At 45.5% G+C, this 13,770-nt stretch overlaps 1 protein-coding gene across 2 annotated transcripts in view; it reads left to right on the plus strand.

The window, feature by feature from the left end:
* Positions 1-736: 736 nt before the first annotated feature.
* Positions 737-13,770, plus strand: part of SRRM4 (serine/arginine repetitive matrix 4) — a 114,061-nt gene continuing 101,027 nt past the window's right edge. For both annotated transcript variants that reach the window (XM_028710028.2, XM_028710029.2), the window contains exon 1: positions 737-1,438. In XM_028710028.2, the coding sequence (XP_028565861.2) occupies positions 1,308-1,438 (131 nt within the window). In that variant the 5' untranslated portion in view covers positions 737-1,307. The remainder of the gene's footprint in view (positions 1,439-13,770) is intronic.

Here is a 13,770-nt window from a genome sequence, read left to right on the forward strand (position 1 = left end):
CAGGCATTGCAGGGGGTTGGACTAGATGACGGGATGGGTCAACTCTACATTTTATAAATCTATGATTCTAAGCCTGAAATCTCCTTTCCTTTCCTAGCCCACAAAAAGGAACAGGGACTGTTAGGCTTTAGGGTATCACAAGATTCTTTTGGTTGTATGCAGCAAAGTTCTACTCAAAGTAGAACCATTGAAATTAAGGGACCTAAGTTGCCCATCCATTTCCACGTGTCTAGAAGTAAAATTGAATGCAACCTGTTTTTAGTTGCAATTCGTTTTTAACTTACATATTATTTTTTGAGGGGGGAGGTTAGATATGGCAATTTAATTTTTCGTTAAAAGGCTTGATTAGCATCGTTTCTGGGACAATCAGATGTACAGTATATAATTTATCACAGCTTATTCGAATACATTTGAATACATTTTTTTAAACTGACGTTTTAAACAGTTGTTTTTACTGATAATTTCACTGTTTTGTTTTATTTTTGTTAACCGCTTTCAGGCTTTATTTTATTTCGCAGTCGAGCGGGACATAATAAATTTCGTGAAACGAACAAAGTGCAAGCTCAAGCCTTTGTGTTTGCCTGCGACAGACTGTGAGTCCTTAGGAAGTGCCATTGCGCTGAGCACTTGAGGGCCTGTCCTTACCCCGCCTCTCTCCAAAATAGAGGGGGGGTGAGGTTATTTAATTAGGCTTGTTCCTTCCCTCCCTCCCCGATTCTGCTGGGGGCGGGGAAGAGATGCATACAAGCAGCTGGAGGGGCGAGCGTGAGTTTCTGCTCATTTCCTCCCCTTCTCAATTAAATCGCGTCTGAGTCAGCGCCTCGCCCTGTCCTCCCCACCCCCGTTCTCCCCTCCCAGGCCATTGACAGGCACACGCCCGGAGGACCCGGGGACCAGCCGCCCTTTGTGATGCTGATTCGGGCTGGAGGAGCCCCTCCGTCTTTTGTCTGATGTTTTCCAGGCAGACGGAGGAGGAGAGAGCGCAGCAGCAGCTCTTGAAAATTGACCAGCCCCCCGAGCTGCGCGTCACATCGGAGCAAAGACAAAACGCCCGCCTGCCTGGGCTTAGCGCGCACGCACAGCCGGGTCGGGAGGCAGACGGAGGCGCTTCCCTTACGCAGGAAACACAGGGCTTGGTGATCCCCCCCCCCCCAAATATTGTCGATCCAGGCTATTACCCCGCCAGGGCAAACCGTCTTAGGCAGGCGCCGGCCAGGTGAGAGAGCCCCCGGGCTTGGAGAGGCGGAAATGTAACATTTCAGCACCCTGGACAGTTCCGAGCGCGGCGGCGCTTTGACGGTCGGGCCATGGCGAGCGTCCAGCAGGGCGAAAAGCAGCTGTTCGAGAAGTTCTGGAGAGGGACCTTCAAAGCCGTGGCCACGCCAAGACCCGGCAGCGTCATCGTGGCCAGCATCACCTCACGCAAGCCCCTGGCCAGGTAGGAAACTTGTTCGCATTGCTCTGTATTTGAAGCTAGACCGGCTGCCTCCTTCCTCTCCTTCCGCGGTTTACTCTGTTTTATTCCAACATGCTGGGGCACGGGGGAGACTGGCCGTTTTGTAAGGAAAGAGCTTTGAAAATAGTGCTTTTGCTGCTTTTACTCTCTGCGTTTTAGTAGATCTGTTGTTGTTTTTAATCTTGCTTTAATTCCGTTATACTTTTTAACTATTAATTTGCATATGCTTTTCTGCCTCCTTTGTTTTATCTGCATTGTGTAAGCCACCTTGAGCCCTGGTCTTGGGGAAAAGGCGGGATATAAATAAATAAACAAATAAATAAATGTTTCACCGCATGTTTTATTGATGACTTCTCTGTCTTGACTCATGTATTTCTCTGTGGTTTGGGTTTTCAATGTAGTATATGCATTTTGCCCCCCCCCCCCTTATCTTACTATATTTATTGTAAGCTACTCAGGGATTTTGCATATTAAATGGTAAATAAAAATTATGGAGGAAGAGGGCCCTTTGCTCCAGCCCTGTGGGTGCAGAGAGTCAGGGACCCTCTCGCCTTCTGTTTGATCAATGCCTAAGAGATCTTCCCTAATTGGGGTAGATCAGGGGTTTGTGAGAGTCCGTGTGTAAATGAGGAGGTGGATGTGGAAACTTTTCCTGGACCGGTAGAAATTAAGAGCCTGCAGGAGCATATCAGATACCTGGATGGTGGTGGTTGGCTTATTAAGGAGCAAGAAAGGTTTTGGGGTTGAGCTTTGAAGAATATGTCCAATCTCTCTGAATGTTTGAGTTTTAATGACCATATTTAATATACTGTCACTTTACGGGACCTGCATCCTTTCCTACCACCCTGCAGAATTCAGGATGGGGTGGGTTAGATCCTGAAAAATGTACCTCAGGAATAAACAATGACTCTTCCCTGGTTTTGTGCACCGAGCATCTCTGTGAATGGAGGAGGTGGGCATGAAAACTTTTTCTAGACCAGCTGGGCTTTGATGGGAGCAGGGGAGCTAAAGAGTAGCATCTGCAAGAGAAAACCAAATATATTGATTATGAAGGTGGTGATGGTTGGGTTTTAGAAGCAAGGTAGGTTTGCGGGTTGAGCCTTGATGATGTGCCTATTCTCCAGTCAATCTGAAACAGATTTAATGGCATTTAAAAAATACAAATTTTTGTAAATGTACAGTTACTTTCCTCCACTACCCAACATTCAGGATAGGGTGAGCAAGAGACTGAAATTGATGCATCTAGAACACAGCAAGTGTGCCCTGGTTTGGGAATGACTAATAAAAAAAGATATTAAAATTGCATCCACCTAAACACAAAAATTCAGGAGTGCGGAAGAATGGCAGAGGAGTCTGACCTTTTAGTCCCTTTTGTAAAAAGCCATGATGTATGAGCAACTGGATGTGTGAAAAATAAAGTTGGGCTTACTGATCTGTGGTGCTCTGACCTTTAAAAGGTGTAAAGTCCAAAGGTGAAGGTGATGAGGAAGGAAATTGTATGTGGCACACATACATATTATTAAACTGTTCAGAGGTTTATTTACAATTATATATATTTTTTAATGATTTCAATATTTGTTTTTAAATGTTTTAATGAAAAAACTGAAAATGTTATAGCTTTGTTCTTTTTGTAAACTCCTTTGAGGTTTTATTATTTACTTTATTGCATTTATATCCCTCGTTTTCTCTCTCCAATGATCTCAGGGTAGCATGCATGGTCCTTATTTAATCTCCACAACAACCTTGTGAGGTAGACTAGGCTGAGAGACAGCCACTGACCCAAGGTCACCCAGTGAGCTTCATGCCAAGTGGGAATTTGAACCCTTGTCCCCTCCAGGTCCTACTCTGACACTCTAACCACTACATTACCACTGGCTTTTATTTTATTACCATCAAGCATTATATCAATCTTGGGGAATAAATAAGTAAAGCGGCGCATACATTTTGCTAAATAAATAAATAAATGGACTTTGGGGCAGAAAGACAGCAGCATTTTTCAAATAAAACTCCCCGAGCTGCACACTGGGGAGTTTGTTGACGCTGGAGTTTCCTGCACTGCTGTTTTGCAACATTTCTGCTAGAACTCAGGAGGATTACCCATAGGACTGAGCTGCAGCTCTTCCAAGAGGCTTAGGGCAAGTACAGCAATCTATGTGGCTTCTCCCAGATTATTGCATGGATAAGCGCAAGAATTGGCACTCTTGCCAAGTGGGGCTTATAGGGGCTGGTGGCACTGTAGGGTCAAACAAAATCCCCATGCAGAGGTCTTCTCCACCCCAGCACATAAATGGCATTTTGAGTGCAAATGTTTGTCCAGGCATCTCTCAGTGATGGTGCTTCCATTGCTTTCACATTCTGGGAAGAGATGTTGATATGGAACAGCGCACATAATTCTCCACTATCACTGGCATTAGGAACAGCTAGCTATTGAGCCTGTGATGCAACTTGATCACTCAGTGGAAGCACATCTGCATTGCATGCAGAAGTTCCCTGGTTCCATGCCCAGGATCTCCAGGTAGGACTCCCATTCTGAAACCCTTGAGAGCCACTCCCGGTCAGTTTATATAGTATTGAGCTGGATGGATGAATTGTCTGATTCAATATGGTGAAGGACCATAGCTCAGTAGGTTGAGCATCTGTTTTCCATGCAGAAGGTCCCAGGTTCAATCCCCAATGGCATCTCCAGGTAGGGCTGAGAAAGATTCCCCATCTAAAACCCTAGAGAGCTACCAGTCCAATTCATTATACCTGTTGGTTGCATATTTCCTTTCTGGAAAGGAGATGGGAAACTGTCAATCTGCTTCTCTAGAGGGTCTTTCATAAAGCACTTTGGTTCCTCAGCCACTCCCTCCCCACATATAACTTCCTTATGGTGAATCTTCCATACCTATGAACTTCTTACCGATAACTGATAGCTTCTTTCAAGAATCTGACCATCTGTGTATATTGGAGGTGGTAAAGGGCTGATTGTCCCAGCTTCAAATTTAAGGTTTGGATCGAATTTTCCTAGAGCTGATGGAGGTTGTAGCCCAAAAAGTCTGGAAGGCACCAGGCTGATATGGCTTATTCAAGAGAATATAGTGACCTCTGGGAATGCAGGCGTTGACTATCTATAAAGAATAACATTCTTACAGCATTTCTGTTCTTGTAGAGAAGGAAGGAGGTGTGGTGCTTGCAAAATCTTTAGAGAGGGACAATTTGGAAACAGAGGCTTTGTTTCATTCCTCATAAGAACATAAGAAGAGCCTGCTGGTCACCATCACTGCTTCTTGTGGGAGTGAGTTTAACTATGTGCCGTGTGAAAAAGTATGTTCTTTTATCAGCCTTGAATAGACAAAGGATACATTGACTGTGGTCACGATTTCGTACAATTTATATTTTGCACTGTAGTTTTTAATCTTATGTTAAAGAGCAGTATTACATCTGCTGGGCTCCCAAAGTGTGTATATTGCAGCAATTAACCATAATGGCAAGCAAACATCAACAGCTAGAATGAGGTGCTCTGAAGCAATAGGTGCTAACATTTGAAAGCCCAAATCCCTGTATGCTCTGAGTACACAAGCTTGTCTCCCACACTTCCCATTTGTTACGCCATTAGAAGCATTAAAAAACCTACAAAAGCACTGCTTACATCATTTCCCTCCTTACTGCAGTGAGAAGGTACCATCTATTAAAATAATGGTTTGAGAAAACCTCCTCATATTGGGTAAAAATATCTCACCAAACAAAAGCCCAATGAGATCCGACTCCTATAGATGACTCCTGGATCATTTGATTGCCTTTCATTATCTGTGCCCAAAGTAACCATGTGCAAGTCTTTATTTCAGATGGGTGACTCATTATGCCAACATTCACATACCTGCTGCCCACTGTATGTATTGGATCCCAACATCACCGTTGGCAGAGGCTGATGGGAGTTGTAGTCCAAAACATACAGAGGGTAGGCTGCACCCTTGCTAGACTGCCTTTGTTCCTCTTGCATTTCCTCTTTTTCCTTCCAGCCTTTCTCAATCTGTGGGTCCCCAGATGTTGTTGAACTACAACTCCCATCACCCCTAGCTAGCAAGGCCAGAGCTCAGGGATGATGGGAGTTGTAGTCCAACAACATCTGGGGATCCACAGGTTGAGAACCGCTTTAAACTATTTCTTCATTGTTTTATTTTTTTAAAAATGCATATCTCCATCCCAGTTTAGTTTCTGATATTTGCAAATGGACATTGGCTCAGTGATAGAGTATCTACAGTACCTTGCATGCTGGAGAATCCAGATTCAATCCCTGGCATCTCCCAGTAGGACTTGGAATGCCTTATATCTGCAAACCCCCCACCCCACCCCCAGAGCCTCTGCCAGTCAGTGTAGACTGCACTGAGCTGGATGGTCTGATTCAGTATAAGGCAGCTTCCCGGATTCCTGTGTGCTGCCTCTTGAAATCGTTTACACTTAACCATTTGTAATGCTTGAAAATCTTTTTAATAAATCTCATTCCGGATGGGAATATGGTTATCAACTGGTAAACGAGCTCAAGCATGAGCACAAGTGTTGGAGAAAGTGACCCTCACCTCCCTCATTATTAAAAAATGCCTTGCAATTGAACATATGCATGCATTAGCAGAGATAAATGCCCAGACTGCCTCCGGGGCATTTGAAGAGCTTTGGCGACACTGATCCAGCCTTGAACTGACTTTCTGAGTGGGGCAGTTAAGGCGGGTGCTAGTGATGATGCTGTCACGATGGTCAGGGTTGCTGGGTATCTTGTTGGAGGGCAGCATTGCCAAGGTCTGGCGAGACAGATTGTGGGCTGCTTTGGGGGGCAATGATACAGGGAAGCTCTCGGCTCACTGGCAAAGAACTGGGAGGGAAGAGTGCAGCTCTAGATAACAAGATCTTCTTAGGAGACCAGCTAATGACTGCCTGCATCTGTTGTTGTAACAAAGACTGCAGAGGCGGTCAAGGTTTCATTCTCCGATGGCATTTTCATCCCAGACCTTTTACTGTCAGGTTAATGCAGGGAAAGGAACGCTGAATCCCTGGGCTTGTTCGTGACATCTAATTCTTTTTCTTTTTTGAATACAAATTCTGATTATATTAATCCAGAGCAAATCTCACCTGGCAGGAGACCAGGGGTCACCTTGATTCCTTTTGTATCATAATCCCTAATGTTGATTGGAGTTGAACTACAGAGGTCCTGACAGTGGAGGGGAATCCCTATTTTCAAACATGAAGGGAAGTGTTGCTGTTTATTGTCACAGTCAGTATACTCTATAAGCATTTTTAAAGATATACAGGACTCTGCCCCAAAGATCTTGTAACTGAAAGTGGGAGAGGAAGCAAAAGAAGAGAAAGAAAAGGAGGAGCCACAGGATTTGCAGAGGATGAGTACTGAAATATTGATATGAAGTCTAAGCTATTGCAAGGAGAAGAGATAGAGTAATGACAGGCATAGCAGAAATGGTGGTATAAGATAGCATAAGAACACAACGAGAGAAGTAAAATTTAAAAGGAAAAGTCACATACGGGTGGAGGGAAGGCGTTTTTATTCTTTTTATGTCTTCTTATTTTGCATTGATTATTCTATGTGATATGTCGATATTTGAAGTTTGTTTTTGCAATCAATCAATCAATCAATCAATAGGATTTGCAGAGGATGAACGGTGTGGTTGGCAGGCAGGTAAACAGTTAACATTGTTTTGGCTTGGTTCCAGTTCAGGTTCAGTTGCAAGGAAGCTTGCCCCAGTTAAGGCCAAAGAAGGTTCAGTAACCAAGTCAGCACAAATGGCTACTAGCCACAAAGGCTATGCTCTCCCTCCAAAGACAGACAGATGCAGCAATGCTTCTGAATACCAGTTGTCAGAAGCCACAGGAGGGGAGAGGGCTCTTGTGCTCAGATTCTGCTTGCATCTGGTTGGCCATTGGGAGAACAGGATGCTGGACTAGATTGGCCACTGGGCCTGATCCAACAGGGGTCTTCTCACATTCTTAAATGAACTGACTGTTTCATTTTTGGTTCTCATGAGAAAATGTACATGCAAGAGGCAGTTTAATCAAATAGTAATAGTAATAGTAGTAGTAATAATAATAATAACAATACCTTTGTATGCAAACCTTTAAGTCAAAGGTTAGAAAGGAGATGTGTCGACTCAAGCCAGCAAAAACTTAGTCCGGTGGTTCCCAATTGGTGGTCCATGGTGTCAGACTTGCGTTCGACCAAGCGACTCTTCTGGTCGAGTCCTCCGGAATCACCTCCGACGTGATTAATGACCTGAGCCTCTGATAAGGCTCCAAGCATGTTCCCCCATTACGCAGAGTATCCAGCACAGGGAAGGACGAGAAGTTTATGAGCTACATTGCTAAAGAGTTTTATTCCTAACTACGCAGACAGAAAAGAAATATACATGCTCTCTCTGTGAAAGCAGAGAGCAACTGAAAAACAAAGGAACAGGAAACCAGTAATATCACATCCATCTCCTGTTTTCCTTGAGACTTCCAACAGCCTGGAATGTCTCTGGAATGTAAACAGAGTCTTGTGACTCCAAGAGCACTGCACAGTGGCAACACACAGAAACCAACACATGGACCCTGGGGATCTACATAACCCACCCAAGGGGCCCATGGCACCATTCACATAAAGACTACCATAGAGACAGGGCTTTTTTTCAGCCAGAACTCCATTCTGGCCATTGCCATTATAAGAGAACAAGGGAGGCGTTCATGGTGAGTCCCAGGACCTCTTTTTCTAGAAAGATAGCACTGCATAGAGACATCTAAATTTTCAAAAGAAGGGGGTCCATGGCTTGGCTTTTGAAAAACAGGGAATTCATAGTACTTAACTAGATGAGAGCCACTGACTTAGTCTTGAACACCCACCTCCATAACCCAGCGGTTGGTTGTGCCCATCTGGACTGGTGGGCAGAAGGTAGAGAGACCAACAGGAGGCGGAGCCAGAGCCCTTGACAGACAAGGCTCGGAGCCAACCAATTCTAGTTTTGCACTCATCCCCCTCCTTGCTGAGTTCCACAAAGGCAAGAGAGCGGTACCTCGGGTTAAGAACTTAATTTGTTCTGGAGGTCCGTTCTTAACCTGAAACTGTCCTTAACCTGAGGTACCACTTTAGCTAATGGTGGTAAATGATGGTAGCCGCAGCGCGATTTCAGTTATCATCCTGAAGCAAAGTTCTTCTATTTCTGGGTTAGCGGAGTCTGTAACCTGAAGCGTCTGTAACCTGAGGTACCACTGTACTGCCACTAAGGAGAAGGAAGGTGGTGGCCTCTCTGGACTGGGTGTCAGGTGGGAACAACTTAATTAAAATGGCCTCGTGGGCCAAATGGAGAGGCTTGGTGGGCCAGATTAGGCCTATGGGCTGGCAGTTTCCAATCCTTTATATAAAGGCACAGACACCCTTCCATGCGAGGTGAGGTTGCCGTCTCCCCCCCCACACAAAGGAGGCTTCAAAGAAACGAACGAACAAGGAGCGATTTATCTCACAACCAACAGAAGCTTCTGTAAGCCTCTTGCTTAAGAGCAAAGCATCGATGTGCTTTTTCATGTCTGCAAACTGTTAGTGTTGGAAACGGATAAGCCAAACGGGAACAGCCGCCTTTATGTTCAGAAGAATGTACCTGCTCATAATGAGGAGCTTTCTCTAATAAATAAGGATGTAAAAAAGAGACCTGCTAGGATCAGAGCAAAGGGCCACCTAGTTAGTCCTGCATCCCACAGCGGCCAATCAGATGGCTCGTAGACAGGCCGTGATGAGAGTAATAGTCCTCTTCTGCTTGTGTGTCCCTAGCAACCAGCACTTAGAGGTATCCTGTCTCTGATAATCTAGGGAAGATGCAGCCAACCGTCACTAGCAGCCAGTGATAGCCTTCTCCTCAATATTCACTTTTTTAAAAAGGATATCGTGGAAAAGAGTTTATATTGGGGGGGATATGTGCGTAGAAAAAATAATACAGTGGTACCTGGGGTTAAGTACTTACTTCGTTCTGGAGGTCTGTTCTTAACCTGAAGCACCACTTTAGTTAATGGGGCCTCCTGCTGCCGCCGCACCGCCGGGGCACAATTTCTGTTCTCATCCTGAAGCAAAGTTCTTAATCCGAGGTAGTATTTCTGGGTTAGCGGAGTCTGTAACCTGAAGCGTATGTAACCTGAAGCGTATGTAACCCGAGGTACTGTATTATATAATTATTTTTATTAATTAAATTTGTATACCACCCTATATACCCATAGGTCTCAGGGCAGTTCACAACATAGAATTACAGTAAAAAAAAACCCACCACAAAATACATAATAAAAAATAAGAACCAAAACAAACCGGTAATCCCCCAATATAAATTAATCCCCTCTCCACTTTATCCTCACGACAACCCTGCAAGGTAGCTTAGGCTGAGAGACAGTGACTATGGCCCAAGGTTGCCCAAGGAGCTTCAGCATGGCTAAGTGGGGAGAATTTGAGCCTTGGTTCTCCCAGGCACTGCTCCCTTGTACTCTAACCACTACAGCACATTGCTGGTGCTCATTCCAGAGGCGAGCAATGAAGGTGATGGTGGGAGGTGAAGTGGGGAGATGGCGTTTGCGGGGAGAGGCAGGGAGATCGAAATGAGACACAGTGGGTGGTTGTGGGTGCTTACGAACCGTCCCTTTTTGATGCCTTGGGTGCCTGCCATTAACTTCATCCTCTGACGCCTGGGAAATTCTGCAGTTTTGACTGCAGTTTTGAACAAAGATGAAAACGCTTTTGTAGATGGGTTGTTGTTTTTTTTATATTATCCTGGAAATTTACTGCCGCACAGCTAATTCCAGAACCTTTCTCTTTATTACAGAGTCAGCTAGCAGGCAGCTTCCCCCACCCCCCAATGCTATTTTGGAAGAAACACACTTGCAGAGAGAGAGAGAGAGGTGGAAAGCATTGGTCTGTATCCATCACTGCCTCTCTCCCTTTCCAATCTGAGTCTTTGGGGCAAAGCAGCACAATGAAATCTAGCATGAAATAATGCGAATTTGCAAGGGCGCTTTATGCATGTGGCTTTTAAAGCGACGAACGCCGTTCCCCGGGTCAACATGGCAGAAAAATCACGTCTGCAACTGAGTGTATGCTTGAAAGATGACTGTAGCCAACTTTGGCTCTCTGGGCCTCTTTGCACTCTACTAAAGGTAAAGGTAAAGGGACCCCTGACCATTTGGTCCAGTCGTGACCGACTCTGGGGTTGCGGCGCTCATCTCGCTTTATTGGCCGAGGGAGCCGGCGTACAGCTTCCGGGTCATGTGGCCAGCATGACTAAGCCGCTTCTGGCGAACCAGAGCAGCGCACGGAAACGCCATTTACCTTCCTGCCAGAGCGGTACCTATTTATCTACTTACACTTTGACGTGCTTTAAAATTGCTAGGTTGGCAGGAGCAGGGACCAAGCAATGGGAGCTCACCCCGTCACGGGGATTCGAACCGCCAACCTTCTGATCGGCAAGTCCTAGGCTCTGTGGTTTAACCCACAGTGCCACCCGCATCCCTTCTTGCACTCTACTACTTCCTTGCAAACCCAGCTTCAAGAAGGATTATTTCCCAGGGAAGTCTGCTGCGTACAGCAGGTTTTTACCTAAGCTCTCATCCAGCAAATGTGGTTTTGTCTCTCTCCTGACTGCTGCATTACGCATATCAGGAGTGGGGAACCTTTTGGCCTGGAGGCCAAACACCCCACACCTGACACTGTATGTAGCACAGACCAGGGGTTAATCACAGAATCATAGAGTTGGGACAGATCCTGAGTATCATCTAGTAGTCCGACCCCCTGCAATGCAGGAATATCAGCTGTCCCTCATGGGAATCGAACCTGCAACCTTGGTGTCATCAGCACCATACCCTAGACCACCTCTTTCCATATGAACTGCCCCATAGCCTGAGATTATCTTCTGAGGCCCTCCTTCATGTGCCTCCTCCTCAAGAGATCCAGAGGCCGGCAACATGAGAACAGGGCCTTTTCTGCAGTGGCTCCCCGTCTGTGGAATGCTCTCCCCAGGGAAGTTCGCCTGGCACCTTCATTATACATCTTTTAGGCACCAGGCAAAAATGTTCCTTTTTAACCAGGCCTTTGGTTGATCCGTTTGACATCCTGCACCCTTTTATGGGACAAGGGTGGCGCTGTGGGTTAAACCACAGAGCTTAGGGCTTACCGATCAGAAGGTCGGCAGTTCGAATCCCCGCAAAGGGTTGAGCTCCCGTTGCTCGGTCCCAGCTCCTGCCAACCTAGCAGTTTGAAAGCATGCAGTGCAAGTAGATAAATAGGTATCGCTCCGGCGGGAAGGTAAACGGCGTTTTCGTGCACTGCTTTGGTTTGCCAGAAGTGGCTTAGTCATGCTGGCCACATGACCCAGAAGCTGTACGCTGGCTCCCTCGGCCAGTAAAGCAAGATGAGCGCGCAACCCCAGAGTCATCCACGACTGGACCTTAATGGTCAGGGGTACCTTTACCCTTTACCTTTCACCCTTTTAAAATGTGGTTCTTTGGAGGGGTGTTAGTGGGTTGTTTTTATTCTGATTTTATATGTTGTGGTATTTTCTGTGAACAGCCCTGAGACCTCTAGGTATAGGGTGGTATATGAACTCATTTAATAATAATAATCATCATCATCATCATCATCATCATCCTCCAACTGAGCTATTCATGCTCAGTAGTATTCTGCTAGCCAGCCATGCTGGCTAAGGTCTCCATCATGCTATAGTATAACCTATGGTGAGTAGGAGCTGACCTGATAGAAGTTTATTAAATGATACATGTTATGGAAGAACTAGACAGAAAAGTTTCTCTCGCTCTCTCATCAGACTAGAACTGGTGGGGATCCCATGCAGAGGAATGTTGGAATATTAAGGGCAGATAAAAGAAAGAACCTTTTCTCGCAGCACGTAGTTAAAAAAGATTGTAACTATTTATTCATTTGTGCTTTTATCCTGTACTGTATTTTTATCTTGTGAACCGCCCTGAGACCTTTTGATGCAAATCTAATCCATCAATTAATCTGTGGAACTCTCTGCCACAGGAGGCAGGGATGGCAGCCAACTTGAATGGCTTTCTAAGAGGACTGGACAAATTCATGGGGGACAGGAAGGCAGCCAATGGGCACTAGCTAGGATGGCTCTGCAATGCTTCTGAATACCGGTGATTAGAAGCCACAGGAGGGGAAGAGGGCTCTTGTGCTCAGATCCTGCATGCATCTATAGGCATCTCAGGGTGGCCACTGTGAGAACAGGATACTGGACTAGATGGGCCATTGGCCTGATCCATTGGGGTCCTGCTAAGTTCTTATGTGCTTACATTCTCTATAGCAGAATTCTCACCTTTGTCTGTGTGGCATTCTTGACGGGAATTCAGAGGTGCAGGGGGGTGGGATCTTCTCAAACCATTTTATTTTGTCAAGCAATTTCTCCTCCAGCAATTTATTTTGTTATTTTGTCGGCCGATCTATATATCTATATCTATATATTTTTTCCTAAGCAATTTCTGCTCATCCGTTCCCTGCCAAACTCAGGCAGCACGTAAAAGCTTTCAGAAGTGGCAACTCCGAGGAAATTGCACCCATTCTGATCCAAGAAATTCAACAATCGTTTTTTGACTTTCTTTTCTTGTTCCTTCCTTCCTTCCTGTAACACCCCCCCCTCCCCTAAGTTCTGCTCCATCGGATGCTCATTGGGGAAATTAAGGTGGGGGGGAAGGGGGAAAGTAATTTAGAGGCAACTGTCAGCCCCATCATCTTAAAAGAAGCAAGAGATTGTCATATTGACAGAACAGAGAGCATCTCCCTCCTCTGTTCCTCTCCCCATTTGGTTCAATCAAATTTTGTGGCGTCGCATCCAAAGATCTGCCTGCAATTCTAACCTTCGCTTGCCTGGAATATATTCAAAGGCTGTTGCGGGTGGCCTAGTCTACCTTTCACTCTTTTCCCTTTGACAGCCTGTGGTTATGACCACTTGGCTATCTCGAGAGCTCCATAATGGATGATCGGGCTCTCAGAACTGATGGGTGTTTTGCTCGGAGGAGTAATTGATGTCATCTCTGCCTCTTGCGGGGCGCGGTTCTTCCCCCCTACACACACACACTGCAAACCACAACCTTCAAGTTAAATATGTACCGTAAGCTGAAGAGCTGGGTGCTATTTCCATATTTCTTGAAAAAAGTGTGATTGGCTTTGAATCACCGGTCAGGCCGCGCTGCCATTTATCGTCAAAGGCTTAGCCTGCAGTGAGGTCGCCTTATTAGACGAATTAAATGTTACGTGCTTTGTCTTCTGATCTTCACAGGCTCCAATACACCTGTCTGGATGCTGCGAT

The sequence above is a fragment of the Podarcis muralis genome, chromosome 16 (genome assembly GCF_964188315.1).
Source record: "Podarcis muralis chromosome 16, rPodMur119.hap1.1, whole genome shotgun sequence".
Taxonomy (NCBI): Eukaryota; Metazoa; Chordata; class Lepidosauria; order Squamata; family Lacertidae; genus Podarcis; species Podarcis muralis.